This window comes from Larimichthys crocea, chromosome XV (assembly GCF_000972845.2).
Source record: "Larimichthys crocea isolate SSNF chromosome XV, L_crocea_2.0, whole genome shotgun sequence".
NCBI classification, from domain to species: Eukaryota; Metazoa; Chordata; class Actinopteri; family Sciaenidae; genus Larimichthys; species Larimichthys crocea.
The window spans coordinates 13,763,720-13,789,363 of NC_040025.1; the positions used below are offsets into that span (position 1 = coordinate 13,763,720).

Sequence of the window (25,644 nt, forward strand, 5' to 3'; positions counted from 1 at the left end):
TATTCCTAGATGAGTGTGTGTGTGTGTGTGTGTGTGTGTGTGTGTGTATGAAAGGGGGAAGGGTGAAGATGATGATGATTATTTTCAGGGCTGGATGGATTTATGTTTTGTGTGTGTGTACGTATAGACTACGTGTGTGTGTGTGTGTGTTTAACCCTTCTGGCTCAGATGGAGGATGGGGGAAGAGAGAGAGAGAGCTGCGTTCAGGACAGGCGGTGGAGGTGGTGGTGGAGGTGGAGATGCTGAGATGAAGCGTAAACATCTGGGTGGTTTGGATCGGAGGGTTAGTCCCCCTCCACCCCTCTGTCTCCGCAACATCTGTCTCATCTGGTCCACCTCCGGGGCAAGCCTCCACTCTTAACCTCCACCCGGCTCCTCTCGTTCTGTCTGATCTGGCCTCAGTTCTTTGTGTCCGTCTCCACCTCGTCACATATCTGACTGACACATGCTGTGTGACGGAGCGCTGTGCTGTGATCGTCAGTGTGCACACACAGCAGCATTAAACGCTAACAACGGCAAAAATACGTAAAACATGCGACACACACACATCACAGATCTCTGTTCTACCTCCAGTCTGAACTTATTACTGTATTTATGCAATTATTTCTATTTGTCCAGCACCTTTCACACAGGTTAGGAGCAGGTAATAGATGTATTACAGAGAAATGCTTGATTAAAGAACAAAACAAGTGAAATAAAATAAATTTAAACACTAAAATAATGCAATATAAGAAGATAGAATATAGAAACTAGATGATAGAAAATAAATTAAAAAGACAAAACTGTCAATTAAAGTTTATGATGTTTATAAATAATAAAGCCGGGATGAAGAGGCAGATTTAGTGACATCTAGTGGTGTAGTTGCTGATTGAAACCCCCTCGCCTCACACTCTCCTTCCATCCTAGAGTAAAGGCGAAACTACGGTACCTGTGACAGTAACAAAAACACGACGACTCATATTTCCAGGTGATTAAACACCAAGAAGACGTGAACAGAAAACTAAAATTCTTTAGCTCTAGCTCTGCAGTGACCCGTTCAGTCATCACACGAGGTGATCAGTGATGCAAAGTTGTTCACAAAACAATGTTTTCTGCCTCGTCGTCCATTCCGTATGAACATAAGCTCTGTTTATCCTCTTCATCTTTTAATCGATGCTGCTTAATTGCCTCCTAATGAAAGCCCAAAGACTCTTAGTCTGTGGTGAAGTGTGTGCATGCAGGCTGTGTGTTGTGTCCGAGTCCTGCTCGGCTCACATTCCTCCTCGTATGAAGTTATTCTTTTTCACCATGACAACAGAAACATCGATCCCTCTCTGTTATCAGCCAGTTAGGTCTCACTGCTGCAGAGTGCGGTGGTCCCTCAGGTGTGTATCTGTCTCTTTATTTTATTGCTCCGACTAAAAAGACACTGCATGTGTGTGTGTGTGTGTGTGTGTGTGTGTGTGTGTGTGTGGTGCTTTATGTCCTCGAGAAGGGGGCCAGCTGATAACCACGGGTACAAATTTCAGATTGGGACATATTTTTATGGAGCCAACCTTTGGCCATCCTCAACCTTCCAAACCATAAAACCATAAGAGAACACCAACACACCCAAGGTCTTAAAAACGCCCCCAACCACACACACACACACACATACACACACACACACACACACACACATTGGTGAAAACACCTTGAACCTTACGAAACTGGGTGAGGGGGGCGGTGAGGGTGGGTGGAAGGAAAAGGGTGGAGAGTGACGGATGTGGTGGGGTGAGGGTGACACTGAGAAACAAGAAACAAGGAGAGAGTCACATCATCCAGCTCAGCTCGTCAAATCTTTAAGTCTGAATGAAACAAACATCCCTGTTTGTGGTCCTATTTGTAGTCCTGTTTGTAGTCCTGTTTGTAGTCCTATTTGTAGTCCTGTTTGTAGTCCTGTTTGTAGTCCTATTTGTAGTCCTGTTTGTAGTCCTATTTGTAGTACTATTTGTAGTCCTGTTTGTAGTCCTGTTTGTAGTCCTATTTGTAGTACTCTTTGCAGTCCTGTTTCTAGTCCTGTTTGTAGTCCTGTTTGCAGTCCTACTTGTAGTCCTATTTGTAGTCCTGTTTGCAGTCCTACTTGTAGTCCTGTTTGTAGTCCTATTTGTAGTCCTGTTTGTAGTCCTATTTGTAGTCCTGTTTGTAGTCCTATTTGTAGTCCTGTTTGTAGTTCTGTTTGTAGTCCTGTTTGTAGTCCTATTTGTAGTGCTATTTGTAGTCCTGTTTGTAGTCCTACTTGTAGTCCTGTTTGTGGTCCTATTTGTAGTCCTATTTGTAGTCCTGTTTGCAGTCATACTTGTAGTCCTGTTTGTGGTCCTATTTGTAGTCCTGTTTGTGGTCCTATTTGTAGTCCTATTTTTAGTCCTGTTTGTCGTTCTATTTGTGGTCCTTTGTAGTCCTATGTCATTTTTAAAATAGTTTTAACATTTAAAAAATAAAAGATTTTAAATTTTTATGAAACATTTTTATTTCTACGTTTACTTTCGACCTTTTCTAGTTTTTTATTTGTATAGATGTTAATTTGACACAGTAACTTCAGTAACAGCAGCTACAGTTGGTAGCACCACCCTCTGCTGTTGGTGTCCTTGTTGATGTTTGGCTGTTAACAAAGTTGCCGACTCACTAGTTTTTGATCAGAAGTAATGTAATCAGAACAAATACTCGAGTAATACACAAGTTATTTCTACGATCTCCATGCATGCTGAGGGAAAGACAACAGCACTGATCGTTGGGCTGCTCACTTTTCCTCAAGTCGTCTGCTCAGGTTAACTTTCAGATAAACTGTTAAAACATGGAGTGAATGAATTAGAAGACTGACATTTAACACATTGCCCATCAGCCGTCTTTGCATACTGATTAGTAATTTGTTCTTTTCTGTGGCGCTAAGTGGCCCGAGCTTGTTGCTTTCAGCCGGCGTCGACGCTCAGGGACTCACAGTGAAAATAAGTGGTTGAGAAAATTGCAGCTGCCGCTTCAAATTGGCATCAGGTCGTTTCCCCACCAAAGACTGAGCATCGCACAGTGTGAACAAAATGGCTGCAGTTACATGGCCAATTGCTGATTTAGCCCGGCGCACTTTTCCGTTAGACTCACACCGATAAGTAGTGTCCATGCTGATTCAAGAGCTCCGTCAAGGTTAGTCACACACTCGTGTAAAGGTGGTGGAGGTTTCAGTCTCTCACAGCTCCAGACCTCATTACAGCCAGGCAGGAGGCTACAGCACTCGGCTCCGAGTCAACCGACTAATTGCACTTACCAGGGGAACACACACACACACGCACACGCACACACACACACACACACACACACGCACACACACAAGAGGAGCAACTCACACACATACATACAACTTACTGGGTGTGGAAGATACACAACTTCACTGCACATCGTGGTGTCGACAAACTGAGAACTAAGCCACACACACATGCACAAACACACCAGGACATGAGAGCAGAGGGGTGTGTGCACAAATGTACACACACACACACACACACACAATACAAATAATATAAATATGTCAACAGGTTGTGTTCAATCACAGCTGGTGCTCACTTCTGTAAACAAAACAAATAGTTAGGCTAGTGTGTGTGTGTGTGTGTGTGTGTGTGCGTGTGTGTGAGAGCGGGATGCTCTCCACTGAGTGGGGTACAGTAGCTGCTTAATTATTAACACCCCCCTTCAGAGACTCAAATAAGAAGCTATGCAATTAATATTACAAACCCTGGATACTGCTCCTCCACACACACACACACACACACACACACACACACACACACACACACACACACACACACTTCCAAGCATATATAAACACACAATGGACGTTTTCAGGAGATGCGGCTCGATGAGATGCAGCCTCGTGTGGAAACATTATTTTCCACACGCAAGCATATACAAAATAATTAATGTGCATAATTAATGTGATGTAACAAACACACGCACACACACACACACACAAACACACACACACACACAACCAGAAGCATTTTGTAGAACCCCAAACCAGAGAGAAATGTCACATGTTAACGCCTCTGTGCATTTTTAATGGTATTTACATTGCTGCTCCTCCACCACAACAACACACAGTGTGTGTGTGTGTGTGTGTGTGTGTGTGCATGCTAGAGAAACATTGCTAACGGCATTTACATAAGAAATAGTCAGAAGACACACTGCTGTAATTTAAAGTTCACTGGACACGGTAAACTGCCATGCAGATGTGTGTTACTGTGTGTCGAAATAACAACAATGGATTTACTTATAAGTGTGTGTGCCACGCCCAGCGGTCACTTCTCCGTTAATAATCACGTCACTCTGAGTGACGCTCAGATTTCACTGAGATTTAATTGATGTGTGAGCGAGGTGTGAAGTTAATTAATAAACCCGGCTTGTGTTTGTTAGTCAGGCGAGTTCACGGAGGCGGAAAGATGGAAGTGACATAACCGCCTCTGTTCATCAGTGTCAAATTTGGTTTGAGCACACACACACACACACATATGATCACGGTATAAATGTAAAAAAGAATGCTGGTGTCGTGCCAGAACTGGAGCTGGGTAACCAGGCTCAGCAGCTTTTATGGACATAATGGCAGAGGAGAAGAGAGCGAAGAGGACGCTGACGTAGACCGTGAGGAAGCTAACTCTCTGTGATTTACAGAGTTTCATGATGGACAGTGAAGTAAACTGCTGACAGCTGTAGCTGCTGTTAGCTCAGTCCGTCAGCTTGGCGGTGAGCTCAGAGCGACGGGTACCCGTCGCTCTGAGCTCACCGCCAAGCTGACGAACTGACAGGCGTTATGGACGACCAGGAAGAAGAAGAGGAGGTAACCAGGCTCAGCAGCTTCTATGGACATAATGGCAGAGGAGCAGAGAGTGAAGAGGACGCTGACGGAGGAAGCTAAGAAGAGAAAAGGAGAGAGTGAGCGAGCAAGAAGCCGCCGGACAAGAGTAAATGTGGGACTGACTTTTAGTGGTTGGTGAGAGCTTGGTGAAATAAAAGGCTGAAAGACAGACGCCGAGCTGGAACTAGTCAGTGATATTATGTTGTGATGACGTAACGTTGCTTTAATACGTTATTTCTACAATCTTCATGCAGCATTAATTGTTGGACTGCAGAATCGTCCATTATGTTTCAACGCTAAGCTGAAAACCTGAGCTCTGGTTTTAGTGTCTCGCCCCGCTGGCCTCCGACCAGCAGTTTACCGGTGACAGAGAGAGAGGAGGATGATTTAATCCAGCGCTCCCTCCTCTCGTTTCTAATTCAGCTGAATGCCTGACCTCCATCTATCCTGCAGTTCAGAGCCATCGCTCCCTCCTCGCTGCCCCTCTTCCCTTCATCCCATCTTCAGCCTCCTCCCCACCCTCGCTCGACTTTGGGTATAGCAGGAGTGAGGGGGGGATGACGAGAAAAGGGAGGAGGAGGACGAGGAGGAGGAGGAGGGGGATCAAAGTCATCCTGTCGTTTGTTTCCCACTGCCCTACTTTCCTCTGCTGCACCGCTTTAACACATTAGACCATGTGGGCCACTGGCCTACAGCACCAACGTGAGTGTGTGTTTGCTGCGTATACATACTGTGTGTACACACACACACACACACATATATATACATGCATACATGTGTGTGTGTGTGTGTGTGTGTGTGTAAGAAAGATAGACGTGCAGCTTCCCAGTGTGGGTATGTGTGTGTACACCAACATGATTAGGTGCATAGATGTATGTATGTATGTATTTATGTGTGTGTGTGTGTTGGCTCGGTCCCTGAGGGGAGTGTGAGGAGGCGTACAGGGAGGTAAACTCTGCTCTCCTCATCACGTATTCTCCCTCCGTCTTTATTGGCTTCAGCCCGGCTGAATTCCTGCCTGTTCATCTGACAGCATCTCCGACCGACTGCTGCCTCCGTGTCCACCTGCGTTTGGATGTTGGCTCGACTGTTTACCTGTTATATCGGCGAGCGCTTGTCTGCGTGACGATCACGACAGTGAAAAACAAACGTGGGCTCTAACATTTGGCTGCAGGTCGGAGGAGAAAAGAAGCGGCTCCTGTTTTGCTTTAGATATTGAGGAACTTGCATCTTTTCGCCTCTCCTCCTGGTTCACGGTAATACTTCGCAGCAGTGTTTACAATAAAACCATCCAACTGTCACGTGTGAGTCTCTCACTGTCAGGGCATAAATTTTGGTGACTGTGTGCGGGTGACAGGATGAAATTGGCTATAATTCTGTATTTCCATATGCATTAGGATCATGACCCAGTAAGTGTTCTGGAAAATCAATCGAGAAACTGTTATGGATACAATAACCGCACAGGTATGATGGTCTGCGGTTAATCCAGAGAACATTATAGCTGACAGACGGAGGTACTTTATGTTCGATAAAGTATTTTCTCTCTAATATTCCCATTTGAAACATTATCTACACTGTTAAAAATAGCACGACAAAAATCACTGCCGATAGAAAAATGTATCGACCAAAGAGGACGCTGACGTAGACTGTGAGGAAGCGAACTCTGTGATTTACAGAGTTTCATGATGGACAGTGAAGTAAACCGCTGCCAGCTGCAGCTGCTGTTAGCTCAGTTTGTAAGCCGTTTGTATCACAGGCGTTTTGGACCACCGGAAGGAAGAGGAGATTTTTTCCAGGGATGAGGCGTGATGGCGAGCAGAGCCGGTGTCATGCAAGAACCGGAGCTGGGCAAGCCATCGATGTAACCGGGCTCAGCAGCTTCTATGGACATGATGGCAGAGGAGAAGAGAGTGAAGAGGACGCTGACGGAGGAAGCTAAGAAGAGAAAAGGAGAGAGTGAGCGAGCAAGAAGCCGCCGGACAAGAGTAAATGTGGGACTGACTTTTAGTGGTTGGTGAGAGCTTGGTGAAATAAAAGGCTGAAAGACAGACGCCGAGCTGGGCTGACTGCTGCTGGACTAGGCAGTGAGATCAGCTGCTGCTGGGGACCTGGTTGGCAAAGTCGTCGACTCACTATAAGTAATGTAGTCGGAACAAATACTCGAGTACAGCTGAACCTAGTTACCACAGTGGGATAACAAATTGCAAAAACGTTGATGTGATGTTATTTCTACAGAAGACTGTGCTTCAAAAACAAGCGCATTAATGCAGGACTCCAACTAATGATTATTGTTATTATCAATTAGTCGGTCTTCTCGATTAATGATTTGGTTGTTTTGTCCATAAAATGTCAGAAAAAGATGAAAAACGTTGATCAGTGTTCTCCCAAAGCCCAAAGTTATGCAATCAAATAAATATTTGAGAAGCCGTATGCAGTATGTGCCCTCAACCTAGTGTACGGAGGCAAACAGGCTCGGACACCTAAACACTGCGGCTGGGATAGAACAATGGGACAGGAATCCGGTTCTGTTTTGTGTGCTTCCTCTCAGAACCGAAACAATAATTAAAAGGGAGAGCCCGGTCCAATCGTATTGTGCCACCAGAGGTGAAATTCTTGGAGTTGCAACCATTAATGATGCCAAGTGAAGGTCTTCATCTTCTGATCTGTAGCAAGATTAATGTTGTGTCTGTAATATATAGAAAATCAGCAGCCCCAGAACTGAGCCCTGAGGAACACCAGCTTGTCTTATAGTGAGTGACTTCTTATGAAAGCAGGTGCCTGCCTATTCGTCCGCCCGTGCTTCTGATGAAGGAATATGGATGAGCTGACACACAGGGTGAAAATGGTCTTTTCTTGTGCTGAGTGCATCCACACACACACACACACACACACACACACACACACACACACACACACACACAGAGTTAGGGTTTTATTCAGGATTAGCTGTGTGCATGTCTCAGTATTCCAGATAATTCCACTAGATCCCACATATTTTATTCAGGTTTTTTTTTTTTTTGTAATAGAGATGATCCGGCTTATTGTAAATGGAACACTTACACAGTCCGCCGACTGGAAACAGTGTACTGAAGTCTGAACAATGCCGAGATAATGATTTGTATCTGAGAGGAGGAGGGAGTGAGGGAGGCATGCAGAGGTGTCAGTCCACTAATCTGGTTCTTACTCTTTCCTTCTGCCTCCTCGTGTCCCTCCTCTGTTAGACAGACAAGTTTTTCTGGGACATCTGTAATATCAGTAGTAACACACAATGTCAAGCTCAGTGTGTCAGCAGATCAATATATCGGTCTCTATCTATCCCCGCCATTTTGTTCTCCTTGTTTCCATGCACTCCTCTCCTTCTCTTCTTTCTCCATTTTCCTTCCCCTCCCCGTCTTCAGTTTATCCCCCGTGGAGAGGACCTGTAATGTCAGCTCCATCTTCTGACAAGCCCTTTTTATCACTGCGCCTTCTCCACAGAACAAGAGGCTCCAGGAAAGAGGACCCGGCACTCTGCTCTGCAGACAGGAGCCTCTCAGGCGGGTAGGTCAGTAGCACAGAGGGGATCTGGCGTGGATGTATCTCTGCAGCCTCAGGGGGGGTTTGGATGAGAGGATGCTTGCTGGCCAGGATTGAGAGGCAGTGGAGGGGCCACTTCTAAAGAGCAAAGCCCCTTGGAGCCACAGTGATGTGGAGAGGCGTAGAGTGCACGCGCAGCCTCTCACAAAGCTGAAAAACAGCACTGTGGAATGACTCTATTGCTATTGCAGAGCAGATCTGGTGACCCAGCTCGCCTGGCAGCCAGTCTGAGTTCTGTCCAAGGTTGGATCTTATAGCATTAGCTGAATAAATTCACAGTGACAGCCCGAGTCAAGGTTAACCCCGCTGCACTGCGCTGGTTTGCCACTAGCACTTAATTCTGCAGCTGTCGAATGAAAACCACATATCCTGACGAGGAAAGGCTTTCAGGAACGAAGAAGGCGACGATCGTTCTCGCGTTGATGCTTCGGCAATGGATTGTTTGACCGCTCTCAATGACAGGGCGGACTCAACATCTGAATGGATGAACCTGCTTTAATATCGAACAAACGTGCAACAAAAACTACAGCATCCACGTTTAACCGGTCTGATGTTTCCCCTGCAGTCCACTGAAATGAACCCTCACTGAGCAAACAGCTCTGACGGAAATTGACAATCACAAACTGTTTTCATTTTTAAAAAAAACAACAACAACAACAACTTCCTCTTTAATTTCCTTCAGAATGCACGGCGGTCAGTCTGTCCAGCAGAAACATCCTCCGTCTGGGCAGTGAGAGCCGCTCAAGTGTCTGATTATCTACACTGATTATGTGATGCACAGTTCTATAAAGTGTCTTTTATGCAGAAAGGTCGGCATGACCTGGTCCCTCCGTCTACTGATGCTGATTATGTGATGTGAGCGTCTGCACGGTGGGTCAGGATCGCCCTCACTACAGAGTCTTACGGTTTCGATAACACCGTAAACCCGGAGACATGTTTAGATTCACAGTAGAAAGTGAAAGTCCTGCAGAGCTCATATAAAACTGAGCAAAGCCTGTCAGTCAAAGCGTCCACGCTCTTAATCCTGCATAACTTTAAGCCTTAATATAATGTGAACAGGTGAGTTGTATATAAATTCACCCTCAGTACAGTTGTCATGAACGGGGAAATTAGCTACAGAGACCAAAACTGTTTTTTGTACCAGGCTGTAAACATGTTTATTTCTGCTGTGAACATGGGGACTTATGGAGACTGACTCACTTCTGGAGCCAGCCTCAAGTGGACGTTAGAGGAACTGCAGTTTGTGGCACTTCAGCACTGGCTTCTCTTCACAGCGACAGAGGTTGCTGCTTGATATCAACGTAAAGACGTTCTTGATGAACTACAACACGAAGCTCAGGACTTTATATTGAATTTAAAATCGGGGGCGCTCCCAGACGCTGAGGAGGCATCTGAGGGTGGTAACAGATTTCTAATTCACTGTACTCGCTCAGATTTTTCCTGGAAAGTCCAGTAATCTCATGCTGAGACACCTGGGGCATCACACGGCGAGGGGATTGGCTGTCTCATCACCGCCACATGTTTTCAGGCTGCCAGTCTCGAGTGTCCGCACGGTAAGAGCTTTTCACTTCAGCTGTCACTGTTAAGTTGAGTGGGGCCGAAAAGAAGAAAAGTGAGGTGGCGGTCAGAAGCTCTTAAAGCTGCTGGACACAGACGTGTGTGTGTGTGTGTGTGTGTGTGTGTGTGTGTGTGTGTGTGCCTGCTCTGGTTACATGCACCAACAGCTCGCTGGTCAGAACAACACCCCTCTGATATTAAACTCAGAGCTGCTGCTGCAGCCTCGAGTTCCCCTGCAGCACTCAGAGTTTAGAGAGCTTTCAGCGCCGGGAGGAACGTGTAATAAAAGTTTTCAATATTTCAGCTTTGACTTTCAAGAGCGCTGGATTTCTAAAGTCTCATAGCAACAGCAGGAGCTGCTGGCGGCGCTGCTCTCAGACATTTTCAGAGCTAATGGAGGAAACATGGCTGCGGTAATTGCAAAGCAGCGCTGACGCTCGTCTAAATATACCACGCTGAAATTAAACATATCAGTTTGTGATAGCAGCACATTGACTCGTTTAAAATCTGAACGTTCCCCTCACTGAGTACATCAGAACGAGCCGAGGCTTCGCTTCCCGTCTGTTTCCACGGAGTGAAGTCTCACCGAGCACTTCAACTCTGCCTCTCAGCTCCTCTGAGTGCTGTGGCATTTGGACGCCTACAACAGTCCTCCGGCTTCTATATGAGGTGTAGGGAACAGAGTGACCTTTTAATGACAAGGCCTTATACACTCTGCCACACACACACACACACACACACACACACACACCTATGATGCCTTCCTGTCCAAATATCTCATGACAGTTTCAACATTTTTTAGCAGCAGCCGACCTGATTCATCTCTGCCTCCGTCCATTCAAACCTCATTCATTCATTCATTCATTCATTCATTCATTTCCTCTCTGAGAAGAAGAAATACAGCCGATGCTGCTCACGAAAACCTGGTGGCATCTTCATATCAAAATGAAAAGAACACATTTGCATCACGGATCTCATATTCAGTCAGAAACATTTCTCAGATCAGATTTAATTAGTTAAACAAACTGTATTTTTACTTGCAGATATTTTGGCACCAGTTTTTGGATACCGCTCCTCCGTACGGCACCGACACGATGAATGAAAGAAAGAATGAAACCTCTCTGCGCAAAGAGTAACACACATACATGACAGACGTGACATAAAAACATCATAAAGGATGTTCATGAATCTCCGTGCTGAGGTTTCACCAACACGTCACGTTTCTTCCAGCTTCACTTCAAACACAATAAGTCACGTTATGGATCTGAACATGACGAATGTTGTTTGTGCATTAATCAGGACATGTTTGATAAATGAAGTGTCATGTATGTTTGAATATTCTAAGAATATTCTTTTGGATTATTCAGGTGACGGAACATTAATTAGCATTAACTGCTTTGTCCTGTTTTAAATATATTTGAGTTTTGGACACTGACAGACGATTTAAAAAGACTGTAAAGACTGAAATCACGTTAGAGTCCGTCATGAATGTTATTAATTTAGTCTCCTCTGTTTGATCTTTGAAAAGTGTGAAGCTCTAAACGACTGCAACAAAGTAAAAATAAAAACAATCTCCACCTTAACCACGACAGGAGATTTCCTCCTCCACCTCCTCCCTTCATCCGTCATCCTGCAGGAGGAGCACGAAGGAGCAGCAGAGAAAGAAAGATCTTGATGGAGATCGGTTGGAGCACTTACTCCCTCCTGCCACCGAACCGTCAATCCCACTCACATCAACACACACACACACACACACACACACACCTGTGCTACACTACAATAGCACTGTGTTGTCTTCGCTCAGTAACAGCTTAAAGGAGCTGCAGAAAACACACACACACACTTTCACTCAGTGCTGTGTGCAGTGCACTATAGTACCACTCAGATATGCATGGCCAAGGTCTCACACACACACACACACACACACACACACACACACACACACAGCCCACTTGTTACAGTAGCAGGTAATTGCTGTATTCTTGCAGCATTATGAAACAATACAGCTGTCTTCAAAGTGAGGCTGTCACTGCAGGAAGCCTTTCAGTGCAGAGAGACAGAGAGAGAGGGAGAGAGAGAGAGAGAGAGAGAGAGAGAGAGAGAGAGAGAGAGCGAGAGGGAGAGAGAGAGAGACAGAGAGAGAGCGAGAGGGAGGAAGGGAGGGAGAGAGAGTGTATGTGTGTGTGTGTGTGTGTGTGAGGGGGAGGAGAGTGACAGGGGGGCCCCCAGGTTTTTTATTTTTAAGGGGAAAGCAAGAAAAAAAAAAAGGTGGGAGGAGAGAGAGACACGGAGACACAGGGTGGCAGAGAGGAGGAGAAGAGTGACAGCCAAGTGTGAGGCGACGGAGAGAGAGAGAGACGAGAGAGAGAGAGAGACAGAGAGACAGAGAGAGCGAGAGAGAGAGAGAGAGAGACAGAGAGAGAGAGAGACAGAGAGAGAGGGAGACGGGTGAGAAAGACGTCTCCATCCCGACCTTGGTAAAAAAATGTGACGTCCTTCCAAAAACACGTTTCAGTCAGAGAGCTTCTACAACACGACCACGCAAAAACCAGCATCTGATAAACTGACACTACCCCACACACACACACACACACACACACACACACACACACACACACACACACACACACACACACACACACAGGGATATTCCAGGAATGCCACATTAAGTGTGAAGCTTCAAAACGCCGCCATGAAAGAGTCTCAGCTTCAAACAACAAGCGGCTCCGCTGCTGTGGAGCTGTACATTTGTTTTGCAGCGCTCAGTGTTGAAGTGATCGGAACGACACCGAGCTCGGTGGAAGTAAGAAAAACATCGAAGAAGCTGAAGAAGAAGACACACCTGGAAACGTCAAAAGAAACACATTCCTGCATATGAACACAGAATCATGACAATGGACCAAGACTCTGACATCTGAAGCTCTCAGCAGAGAGCTCGCATCATGTTTAAATGAGGAAGAGGCACGATGAAAACCATCGGCTATCGTCTGATGAGGATCTGGCCCAAATGTCAGCGTGAGAACACTGCAGCTGCAGAAGGTGGAGTACAATTCACCTGGATTATAACTCCAGTTATATTCAAATACACCGTCACTCTACATCACAAGTGAGAGAACGCACTGACTGGAGACTAAAGTAGAAACATGAACCACAGGTGTTCCCTGCTGTGGTCCATCATCTGTCATCGCCTCGTGTGACTTTAAAGACGTCTCGTCCTTACCGTCGTCCTCCTTGCTGTGTGTGTTCTGGGGACTGTGGCGCATCCTCTCCCCTCGGCTCGGCGGGCTCAGGTCGGACGCTGCTCCCGGATCGGCTGCTAGCCACATGGGCTCGCTCATCTCTGCCTCCTCCTCGCTGCTCAGTGAACTGTCATCCTGCAAACGGGAACGTGAACGTTACATTCACAGATCTGACACACTCATCACACACCATGATACATTTCAGACATTTAGCTCGCAACTGTCAGTGGAGAGAGAGACAAAACAAGGTGTTTTATTCTGAAAGGTTTACTGAAGCTTGGCCAATGAGAATGAAGGATGTGTTAATACAGAAGAGCTTGTCCTTTAGTTGTCTCCACGCCTGAACTGACCAATGATGAATAAAATGATTTGATTATTTCCACACGGACATTAGCGCTCGCCGGGTCGGTGGAAACACTTCCTCTGTTGTCCACAGGGGCCGCCAGAGTCAACAAACAGATGAAAGCTCCTTGAAGCTGCTTTAAATGAATCTTATAATGCATCATATCACGACAATAGATTAATATGATGTGTAGATGATGACAGAGGAAGTGTCACTGTGCCCAGTCAGTTTATCGACATGCAGATTATATTCCCATCTCATCATTTTGAGCCTGTGGTGTTTGTAAAAGTCTGAAGCTGAAGTTCGCCTCTGAGGCCTCGTGCCAGAAAATCAGACGTAGAACAAAGAGCGACAAAGTCCTTGAAGAGTTGACAGAGATTTGTTATTTTGTGTAGACTGTAAACTCTGCGTGCAGCGTCATGTAAATCCACCTAAACTCAGATTAGCCACTTTCCCATGAATGAAACGTTTTTAAGCCGTCTCTGATCTCTGTTCATCGCCATGACAGCTGCTCTGCCGGTTTAACCCGAACATCAGAGGAAACAAGAAACGCGAGGCGGAGAGAACGACAGGCAGGCAAATCAAACACAACATGCCAACTGCTGCTCAGTGTGCAGCAACCTGCAGGCCTGCACGTCACACTGAGACGTTTTCCCTCTCAACTCCGAGCCGGTGTTCTTCCACCTCACAGACTTCCTCAAAAATATTGGAAATGAAAGATTCAACGCTCCCCGCGGCAGAGCTCACATGAAAAAATGAAATCCATTTACGCACAGCTCATCAGACAGTGACTGACACGGGAAGAGTGTTTCTCTGAGTTCTCTGACTGAAGATGAAGTGAATTTTAGGGGGATACAGCTGCACAAACAACGGAAAACAAAGAGACGTGAGCTCATCCTGAAGCTCAACGACTTCATGAATATAAAGGAGGAACATGTCAGACCTCACGGAAAGAAGAGATCCTGTTTGTTACACACAGGTTTGCTTTGTAATCGTCGCGTTCTTCAGGTCTCAAGGTTGGAAAACGTGCACACACACACACCTGCTGTTATCAGCGAGACCTGAACTTCCAGTAATGAGTTCCTGAGTGCTACAACTGCCTTTTTATCACACACACACAATAAAGAGATTAATGAATGAGCAGAGCCCTCAGTGACACCGACGCTAAGTTGCAGTAAACTGGTCTCTTTTTTTATTGCTCTGACAAACAGGTGAGTAAACAGGTCAGCAGACTGACGAGGAAATCACAAAAAGAGAATTCCCGGGTGGCGTTTTGCGTTCGTTTCACACACGTGTCATCCGTCACTCCGAGGACGAGTCCATGCATAATTCAACAGCGCACACGCGGAGGTGAAATAAACTCTGCTCGGATAATAACGAGAGCTGCTCTGCAAGTGAGAGATGACGGACAGAAACACCTGTCACCTGTTTCTACAGATGTACAGTCGACACTCGACAGATACACAAAGGCTAAACTTTGTTTTGCAGGATGGACACTAAAGGTTTATTTAGTCTGCGTCTCATTGGCTTACATCGATATCGCAACTAGCCAATCAGAGGCAGATCAGGGCGGGTCATGACTTTGGTGAAATATTCACAGTTCAGCCTCATAAATGTTGTTTTCCAAGATAAAGCTGCTGATTTATCAGCATCTTATCGGCTGCATGGATGAATAAAAACAAAAAAAAAAACCAGGGGAGTTTGTGTTTTTGTTGAGGGTTAACTGACTTTACATTTACATACGAGACACATAAGAGACGTGTGCTTCTACTTCATCCAGTGATTCCTCGTCACTAATCGTACTAATAAAGAAGGTGGTGCTCCTGGGAGCGAGGTTTATGGATGGGGGGTGGGTGCGAGGGTCATTAGGTTCATGGACAGGTTTGGGGGTGGGGTAACAGGAGCCTAATCTTTTGTCCTGAACTCTGCCAGCTTTAAAATAAGAAGCTTTTTTTTTTTTTTAAATGAGGTCAAGTATGCAGAGTAACAACAGCGATTATTCCACCACAAAACAGTGTTCGAGTTTCAAATCAAGACATAGATTTCAGATTCTTCCTTTTATATTTATTATTCCAACTCTATAGACGTCAAAATGTCTCCGTGTGCATCTTCTTTCAAACTGGCTACAGGCTGAATATTGATCAGTGATCACACCCCATCTCGTAATCAAGTCCAGCATGGACCAAAGTATGGAAGGTACACTGCCCTTGAGCAAGGCGCCAAGGTCTCTGCACATTGCATGTCTATGAGCCTTTGTACTGTCTCTCTGTGTTCGGGGTTTAAATGCATGTAGAATAAACTGAGTGAAAAAAGAGTTTCCCTGTTGAGGGATTAATAAAGTATCTCTTCTTCTTCTTTAATGTCTTTTAATATGAACGCCCTCGCTTCTCTTCATCAGGATTGTTCCAGCTGAAATGTGGATGTGAAGTTTCTCTTTAAATGAACCTCGATCTGTTCTCTCTCTCTCTCTCTCTCTCTCGGCTGAGATTGCACAATCAATTACAAAAATGAACCGCTGCAGGGAGATTCCACGGCGTCTATTAAAAGAAAGAAAGAAAAAGATAGTGGTGTGTGTACGACGATCGCTGCACAGCTCCTGTAGTGAGTCCATGTGGCAGCGCTGACCCATATCTGTCCATTAAAGAGCGCTCTCTGAGGAGGAGTTTCCCTCCGCTCGTCACGCCGGATTAGCTTCCTCGCTGCAGCCCGGGCAGCGAGCCAGTACGACAGCACACGCTGACAATACCTGGTAGCATCCACGTGGGCGCCTGGCACTTTCCAGAGAGCTGTGTCATTATATTAGAGAGGCTTCGATCCAAGTCAGCGTGTCACAGATGCAACGTGACGCGTTTGATTGTGATTCTGCTGTGGACAAAGTTGTTCCTTCATGTGTCCGTGTTCACGCCTGCTCGAGAAGACATGGAAGAAGAAGACGACGCGTCTGTAGATAGGAAAGGCTCGTCCTAAGCTAACGAAAAATGTAATTATACACAAATGAAAACATACACGTGAATAATAGATTTAATTTCTGCCATATCCTTCCAATAAATGCCCCTAAATCGCACACACTGGACCTTAACGCGACTTCTGCAGCCACGTACGCTGACACTACACGTCTGTGGCTTCTGATGAAAATAATATTACAATAAGATGATTTGAGGAAAATCTGACACGATAAATCGCCTCATTAAGCGTGGGAAAAGAAAAGGTACAGAATTATAACAGTGGTTCTTTAAACAACCCTCAGCCTCAGGGTTCAGTTTGATTTAACACACCCACATGGAGCAGACCAAAAATAAAACGCTGCACCTGGATGTGACTTTTTGTTGTTAACACCGAGTATGAGTCACCGGGGAGACGTCACCTCTGAGGGCAAATAATCAGAGCTGCAGGTTCTAATGAGTTATTACAGTTCTTCAAACAATCAGATAATTACAGGCTGCAGAAACGAGTTTTTATTCTGCAACAATATTCAGTGGGCGAAACAAAGGTGGCTCCAGGCTGCACACACACAGCTCAATGCAATTCCAGGAGGGGAGAAAAAAAATGGAAATACTCAAGGATTTCCAGGCCTTTACATTCCAGGCTGTTGGATTTCAAAAGCGTGAACTTGCAGCTCGGCATGTTAATCAGCTCAGAGATGTTAATTCACCACGGCCGAGCACATGAATCAACTCTGACAAATGATCAAATGAGACCTTATTTTAATCTACTCTTAATTCCTTTTCAGTTACTATCATCACCAGCCCACATTAGCTCATTTTCAATTACCATACGATCTCAATGCAATAATCACCGGTTAGCCCGCACGTCTTCGCCGTGCCGAGGACTGAAGAACAAACGGTTCATGTCAGACCCGTGGAAGATATCTAACGGTGAATCAGTCTGCTTTCACTTTTTATAGAGACTCGTGGAAAATGAGCAGCGATTAAGTCATGAGGAGGATCGTCTGAGCAGCTTGCTCTCTTTTGATTCCTTCGAACGGAGAGGGATTTCTTTCTGGATAAAAGTCAAAATTTTCTGCTAAACTTTAATGACAGCTGGTGCCTGAACCCAATTTAATCCTCGTTATCGACTTAATACTCTTCTGTTTGTCTGAATTGACTGATGACATGTTGGAAAGAACAATTCAAGAACAACAAACTGCACGAAGACCCAAACCAATCGATGCATTGATCTACGAACACCGTCAGACGTCTTCTTCCTCTCTTAAAAACACGTCACATGTTCACTCATTACCATCAACACACACACACACACACACTCAGTATTACTCATGAACAGGTGATGAGGAGTGTGAGGCTTGCAGCACAGGAGGCAGGTGAGCTGAAGACAACGTTACTCAAACTCGTAATGGTCTAACACCAACTCTAATATGTATGTGTTGATTACCGGGAGCGTTTTGCTCGTCCGTCTTTGTTCATTCCTCAGATTTGATCATTTTTATTATTATTATTCTGTTTCTACTATTTCCCTTTTTGTTTGTTTTTACGATCGGGAGTCTACACAGGATGTTTTATTTTGAAAATCGCCTGGATCCTTCATGTTTCATGCTGTTTCTGCAGAGCAGAGTTTCAGGTAGAATCACAATCATTGTCCAGAACGGACTCGGATCAGTTCCAGCAGAACGTGTCTCACCCGCTGTTAGTTTGATCTCATCGGGCTCCTGCGAGACTCGAAGGTGTGTGAGGTGTTTTACTTCTCACTCTGATCCTCCGTCCTCGCCTCGTCTCCTTACCTCGGTCATGTGATGACAGTAATCTGACTCATGCTGTGACTCTGCTGCACAGAGAATACAAGTTTAATGCTCAACTAGCAAAATGACAGTGGAGGACGGAGGTCAGGCCATGCACGTCTGAACACCGTGTAACTACTGCAGCAGGTCTATGTGTTTTTAAGACTCACATCTTCTAGAAAGTCTCACAGTGACGGACTCACACACGGCTGGTTTCGGCCTTCTCGTGGGATTTAAAAAACACAGAATATAAAATATAAAATATCACTGGCTGGATATCAAATTTCGTCCTGAAGCCACAAAGCAAAAAATGACGAATCAGTCTTGCGACTAAAATATTTATCACAGTGAAGCATCTCCTGTCACCGTCTTATTGGCTACACGCTGGAAATCTGCTCTCAGAGGCAGACTCCCTCTTTCTTCTCCTCATCTCCATTTTCTCCCTGTCAGCCAAACTGGAAGTCTTTGTGTGTGTGTGTGTGTGTGTGTGTGTGTGTGTGTGTGTGTGTTGTTTATTAATGGTCTCAGTAATGAGCTGTCCTAATCTGCATACAGATGAACAGAGGAGCGTTGCTGCCTGATAGATTAACACATAAACAGGTTTTAGAGCGATCACTTTTATCTGTCCCCTCTCTCTGCGTCTGTCTGTCTCTGTCTTAAGAAGAGAATGAATTACAGACACACACATGCAGACACACACACACTGCTCAAACCTCTGACAAGTGTCTTTTAAAAGACATCGGATTATCCTAAACCTGCAAACATGTTTGTGTATCGTCGACTTTTACGTTGATACGTTGAACTCGAGAGGGTGAAGCGAAGGGGTTGCAATCCTACACACTGGTTCTTTAAAACGTGACTGCTACCTCTGTTACGAGGTTACATCCAGGCATGAGAGCAATAAAAACATGTTTTGTTCTCTCGCCACAGAGACTCAGCTGAGGTTCCTCTAAATGAGGGAGCCCACCACACAGGCCGACAGCGATGACGGTGATGATGATGACTGTGGTGAAGATTATGAGAGGTGCAAAGCAGTAAAGTGCTCCCAATATTAATAATTAACAGCCTCTTTTCCTCTATTGTCTATTTTTACCGGAGTGGAGGTGAGAGGAGCAGCAACTGTTTCAACTTTCATCAAAGAACAAAGGAGAAGGTTTGTAGACGAGGAAGGATTTTTCTCACGAGGGCAGATGGTGAAGAAGGAAAGTGAAGGAGCTGCAAGGAGTGCAGAGGAAGACGAAGGAGGAGGAGGAGGAGGAGGTGAGCAGCTGCAGCAGAAGGAGAGAAGTGAAGGCAGAAGATGAAGATGATGGGGAGGAAGGAAAAGAGGAGCAGTTCAAGATGTGGAGCGGAAAAAGAAAACAAGAGAAAGAGCGAGGAGAGAAGTGAAGAGGAGAAATACAGAAGAGCTTCAGCTTCTTCTCCTCGTTGCAGCAGAGTGACACACCGAGTTTGGACAAAATCAATTCTGCATCACAGAGAAAATAGATTCAGATAATATTTGCTCCAAGCAAACAAGCAGCCGAGCGTCCGTCGTCATCCAGCAGCTTCAGCGGCTGATGTAAACTGAACGTTTCAAACTGATTCTGTTCGCTTTGTCAGCGCTTTGTTTAACATCTCAGACTCTTATCCGACACATTACAGTGTGAAGAACTTCATATCAACACGTGGTGATGGTGGTTCAGCTCAGCGTGTTCAGGTGTTCAACACGGGCTCTGTTTGTGAAAGCTGCTCAGTGCATGAGGACGTATAAATGTATCTTCCACAGGACAAGCAGAGACTTCTGCTGGCTTTAATCATGCAGCTCTATAACCACACACACACACACACACACACACACACACACACACACAGGACTCAAAGACATGCAAATGTGGAGAGAGAAGGTGGAGCGATGCCTTGCTCAGGGGGCACCTCCCACCCCTCTCCGGCTCCCACTCCACCCTCCTGAGCTGCTGCTGCCCCAGGACTGTCAAAACCTGCCACAGTCGACTGTTTCAAGTCGTCCAGGCGGAGTGTTGAGCAACAGACTTAGACCCAGCATGCAATGCATCCTGGTACATGTAGGCGCCGACACAGCACGCACCGAGCAAGCGACTGTTTCAAGTGAACACATCCAGCGCCTCCGTCTGATTATTCAGTTTGTCTTCATACATTTTATTTATTTAGTTATCTGTTCATGTATCTGCACGTGTGTGTAACGTGTGCGGTGCTGTGCAGATAAAGTCTGACTGATTGATTGATTGTTTTTTCCACATACACTCTGACAATTGCAGCAGCATTGATATGCAAATCACTGCTGTCCATTACCTGCAAACAGACAGTGTGTGTGTGTGTGTGTGTGTGTGTGTGAATGCAGACAGCAGACCATTACAAGTCTGCACATTACTCTGTGTGTGCATGGCAGTACATTTGTACAAGTCGTGTAACTGTGTGTGTGTGTAGAAGTGTATCGATTGCTGCTGTGTGTGTGTGTGTGTGTGTGTGTGTGTGTGTGTGTGTGTGTGTGTGTGTGTGTGTGTGTGTGTGTGTTTCCAGAGCAGAGCAGCCGGATCTGGTCCTATGGCGTCGCTAAGCTAATCAGGTTAGCCACCGGACAGGCGGAAGGAAACATTTCTTTCTCTGCTCATCTCCTCTCCTCCTCTCACACCCTTCCCCTCCTTTCTCCTCCATCACCTCCTCTACGATCACTTCCTTCCTCCTCCTCCTCCTTCGTCTCCTCTCAGAGCTCCCATCCTTCCTCATTCCCTTCTGTTCCGTCCTCGCCCTCATCACCTCCTCCTCCTCCCTCCTCTCTGATGTCGTCAACACCTCATCACCGGAGACAGCGAGAGGCCGAGAGCATCGTTTAAATCAACGTTTGGAAAGAATCTGATATCAGAAACAAACAGCATCGTTTATTCCTTCCAGAAAACTCATTCCATCCTGAATGCTACCAGCTTTTGGTCACTCATACGAGAAGTCAATTTGAAAAGGACTTGTTCAATGACCCGTACGACATCGCAGCGTTATGTTGAAGCATCTGCTTCAAACTTATGTGAAAAAAGTAATAATCTCTCCAGCTCGTCCCGCCCACGCCTTCAACTCCTGCATCTCCACGGACGGAGCCACCGGAGGGCTGCAAAGCCTCTGCGCAAACAGCCAGAGATGTTTTACTCAAAGAAGCCCAAAGCCGAGAGAGAAGCAACGAGTCCATCGTGATCACTGGATATGTGAAGAAACACTTAGAATACAGTTCAATAATTTAATAAGGCACCGAGCCGATGATTAAACAGTCCAGACTGTTTGGAACTCAGCTTAACTGACTTTAATACTCTGGGGTCAGATACAGGCGGATTTGACTCATTTCAGGCCTCCAACTAAATAACCGCATCATGACTGACTCGTTTCCAAACACTCTCATCTTTAAATCCATTTTCTAAAACAGATTTTCGCTGATTTGTTTTTGTGTTTTATACTTTTGTTTAAAATGTGTTTTGTTTTTTATCGTAAAGATTCTCGCTCTCACTTTATAACTGTGCGTTTCTTATGTAAATAAAGTTTCTTCTTTTTCTTCTTCTTCTTATTATGATTCCATAAAACAGATAAAAGCAGCAGAGCTTCACATTTGAGAAGATTGAACCAACATTTCTGATGCACACACACACACACACACACACACACACACACACACACACACAACATTTAATAATAATTTAATTATTATTCGTGCATGAGTGTGTGTGTGTGTGGTGTGTGTGGTGTGTGTGTGTGAACACACTGAGTTAGACCTGAGTTTAGTCTGTCCTCGGTGGTGCAGAGTAAAAATGAATATCATTAAGAAAATCAATTAAGGTGGACATTTTCCCTCATGTGGAGGAGTTGGGTGGGGGTGCAGTTCTTTTGTTCTCTTTGTTTTACAGGGGTGGTGGTGGTGGTGGTGGTGGTGGTGGTGGTGCAGTCCTGGACCCTGAGCCTCCTTAGCTGTCAAATTGGCATCCTTCACACTACCTCCCTCCCCCACACACACCACCCACCCATCACTCTCCCACCCCACCTCCTCCTCATTTATCTCCCTTCATTTCTGCCTCCCTTCCCCCTCTTCCTCCTCCACCCCCCCCTCCATCTCCATCCTTTCACCCTGCCAACTCCCAGTCTACTGCTGCCCTCTCTCCTCACTCCATCGTCAGCCTACCACCCCCCTTCAACCCTCCTCCGCTCTCACCTCCTCCCCCACCTCCTCCTCCTCCTTCCAACTCCACCCGCCCAGCCTCTGTCACTGCAGCACTCCTGCATGTTTTTACTCTACACCCATCGGAAGTGTAACAAGAATTGCCATCGCTCCATCGCGCCGCCTTTTCTTCTTCGCCGCGCTCTCCCCGTCTCCCGATCGTGTTTGTTGGTTTCCATGGTAACAGATCCAGGTTGGACGTCCGTTCTAATGATGTTGATTTGATGGAATTCTGATTCTTTAAATAGATGGAGACCTCCACCACCGTCACCGCCGTCACATGGCTACCCAGAGCGCCTCTCATTCGTCCTGCGGCGTGCTGCGATTGGCCAGCGAGACAAACTGTACATCTCATGACGCATTCATGGCCTGCGCGTACACGTGGACTCTCTTTGAGAAAGCAGAAGACTTTCAGATTTTTATCTCCTGTCTGAAGTTTTATCAGGATACAAAGATGTTCACATTCACAGTGATGGCAACAAACACACATTTACGTCCAGAGTCACAAAGACACGACGACTACAATCATCATCGTTATCACCGCCACCACCAAACATCACAGGGATGTCTTCACCAGAGTTAGATGATTAGATACCTGAGCTGAAGGTAAATCATCTCATATTTTTCTGATTTGCCATCACACAGAGGGGTCGTGTGTCTCAACAGTCAGGTGGAGACAACAGGAAGTTACTAATCCAAACCGAGGAATAGTTCAAGTGTTTGTTTGGACTCCAGTTCATGTCGAGCTTTAACCTGAAGGACGGACGTATGAGCGTGATCCTCGTGATGTCACAGCTCCGACAGCAAAAGCAGAAGCACTTCAGACGAGGTCGTTCCTCAGATCTGATCGCAGCATTTATATGATGCCATTATTAATTTACAGCGTGGGTGTTGGGCCACTGTGGGCAACGCTGCTAATCAATGAGCAGAACCGCTTCATGGCAACACGTGATTTCTATTTTATCCATCAACGGTTTCTTCAATTGACTTCCCAGAAACTTCACAACATATATCGATACCACAATAACAATTACTGCAACCACTCGTGCTCACACGTCGCGTGGACCACAGAGACACAAAGAGACGTGAACTCCACACAGCGTTCACGGTCTTTCTAATGAGTCATCAGCGAGTCGTCACGGTAAAACAAATCAGTTTACCGTGACGACACTGCTCAGTTTGACCAGGATTATCGCGGCCTCACGTTCAAACACATCCCGGCACATCAATGTGACCTACACTTGATAACGCAGCAGGACAACGTGAGGCACTAACTGCCGGTCAGTCCACATGACAGCCGCTCAGTATTCAGGCCGACAACGACGACGTCTTGTTTCTGATTGCGTCCACCTCTCGCAGAGATCGATGAGGGCTGGAGGAGAGAGGAGAGGATCATTTCTGAACTGAGAGAGAGAGAGAGAGAGAGAGAGAGAGAGAGAGAGAGAGAGAGAGAGGTGAGGATATTGATAAGAGGCATGCTGGCTGGACACACACACACACACACACACACACACACATGCTGCAAGGATTAACAGGGCGCAGGCCGAGGAGCTCCACTGCAGAATATCGATCGCAGAGAAAACCGGCCATGAGGAGGAGGAGGCGTGTGTGTGTGTGTGTGTGTGTGTGTGTGTGTGTGCCTGTAAAAGGGTGGGGGGTATCACCACTGAAACACACACACACACACACACACACACACACACGCACTAATAATACTTGATGCAGCAACACCAGTCGCTTCAAGACAAAGACAATGCAGCGGCGCGGTTTGGTTCAGAGTTCGTTCAGTTAACGAAGACGAGACGATGAAGAAAAACTACGATGAAACGTGAGTTTGGTTTTTGTTGATGAGGCACTTCGACACTCTGATGATTCGATCTCTCTTAATTAAACGTTTGATAGTGTCGAACGTAGCGAAGCAACAGATCTACGATCAGAATGATCGATGAGCTCGTGGACCATCTCCAGCTCGCTCTCTCCAAACAGCAGCAGCTCTGAAGAAACGAGCGACCACGCGTCACACGTGAAGCACGAAGCCGTACGGTACGAACAAACGGAACTTTATCACGTGCTTTATACAAAACTGTAGCGATGTGACGATTTGGTGCTGCTGCTTTTCTACATCGAAACTCGCCTGCTTAAATATGAGTTCAATAAATAAAAACAGAGGTGTAGTCAGAGTAGAGCTGTCACAATACCAAAATGATTAACGATACTATACCAGACAAAGTATCACGGTTCCAGGTATTATCGCGATACTGCTGCCTTTTTTATTATTATTATTATTATTTTTATGAACATCGATGTATTTGTACAAGTTATAAATACTTATTAATGACTTATAATGTTGTTTGGTGCATGATAAACCGAATACTGCTCCTGCCATGGTGAGCGTGTTGTTGTTTGTTTTGAAGCGGAGCTGTCTTCACGGATTAAAAACACGAACAGCCAATCAGCTAACAGACGGGCGGAGCCAGCGTGCAGAAGCAGCCTATCATATCCCTGGACGTCACCAGTAACAGGCAAACAGCCAATCATTCAGCAGCTGTGGAGGTCGGTTGCAGTTCCATGTTGGTTTGTTTACAGGGAGCATGCAGTGAGAAGCCGGGAGGTGGAAACTGGCACCGGTCGGATAGTAATCCAGGATAGGACCGTCCTGTAGAAGTTCTAGTATAGTAGGAACCGTTATGATTTGGCACCGCGGGTATTGAATTGTGGGTCTGTTTTTTTAGGTTGCATCCACTCCAAAAAGATCCATTAATCAACAACCTGAACCCGACTTCCAGCATTTTAACAGAACAACCATCAGGACTGAGCGCCGTGACGCTCTCCAACTCATCCTGCTGCTGCTGGAGCAGCTAGAAGTGTCATGGTTATGTAGTTCACTGAGCACCTCCTGTTTCTGCATTCTTCGTATGGGATGGAAATAACGTATCGTTGGTTCATGCACGTCGATCAAAGTTCTGTAGGTGTAAAGCAGAAAGCCCTCCACAGTGAGGATGTGAGCCTCCTCCTCCTCCTCATGGAGAGACCATCTCACTATCCGGGGTATTATTAACGCCGTGAGACTTGTCAAAGTTCACGGGGTTCTTCAGCCATCACGGCGTCTCATCATGTCCACAGCAG

The 25,644-nt window shown here is 45.8% G+C and overlaps 1 protein-coding gene across 7 annotated transcripts in view; it reads right to left on the reverse strand.

The window, feature by feature from the left end:
- Window positions 1-25,644, reverse strand: part of LOC104939137 (nucleolar protein 4-like) — a 146,623-nt gene that overhangs the window by 41,020 nt on the left and 79,959 nt on the right. For 6 of the 7 annotated variants that reach the window (XM_027288308.1, XM_027288306.1, XM_027288307.1 and 3 more), the window contains one exon: window positions 13,212-13,365. In XM_027288308.1, the coding sequence (XP_027144109.1) occupies window positions 13,212-13,365 (154 nt within the window). Of the gene's footprint in view, window positions 1-13,211; window positions 13,366-23,757; window positions 23,779-25,644 lie in introns of those variants that run through there. The other variant, XM_027288310.1, reaches the window with a different exon arrangement.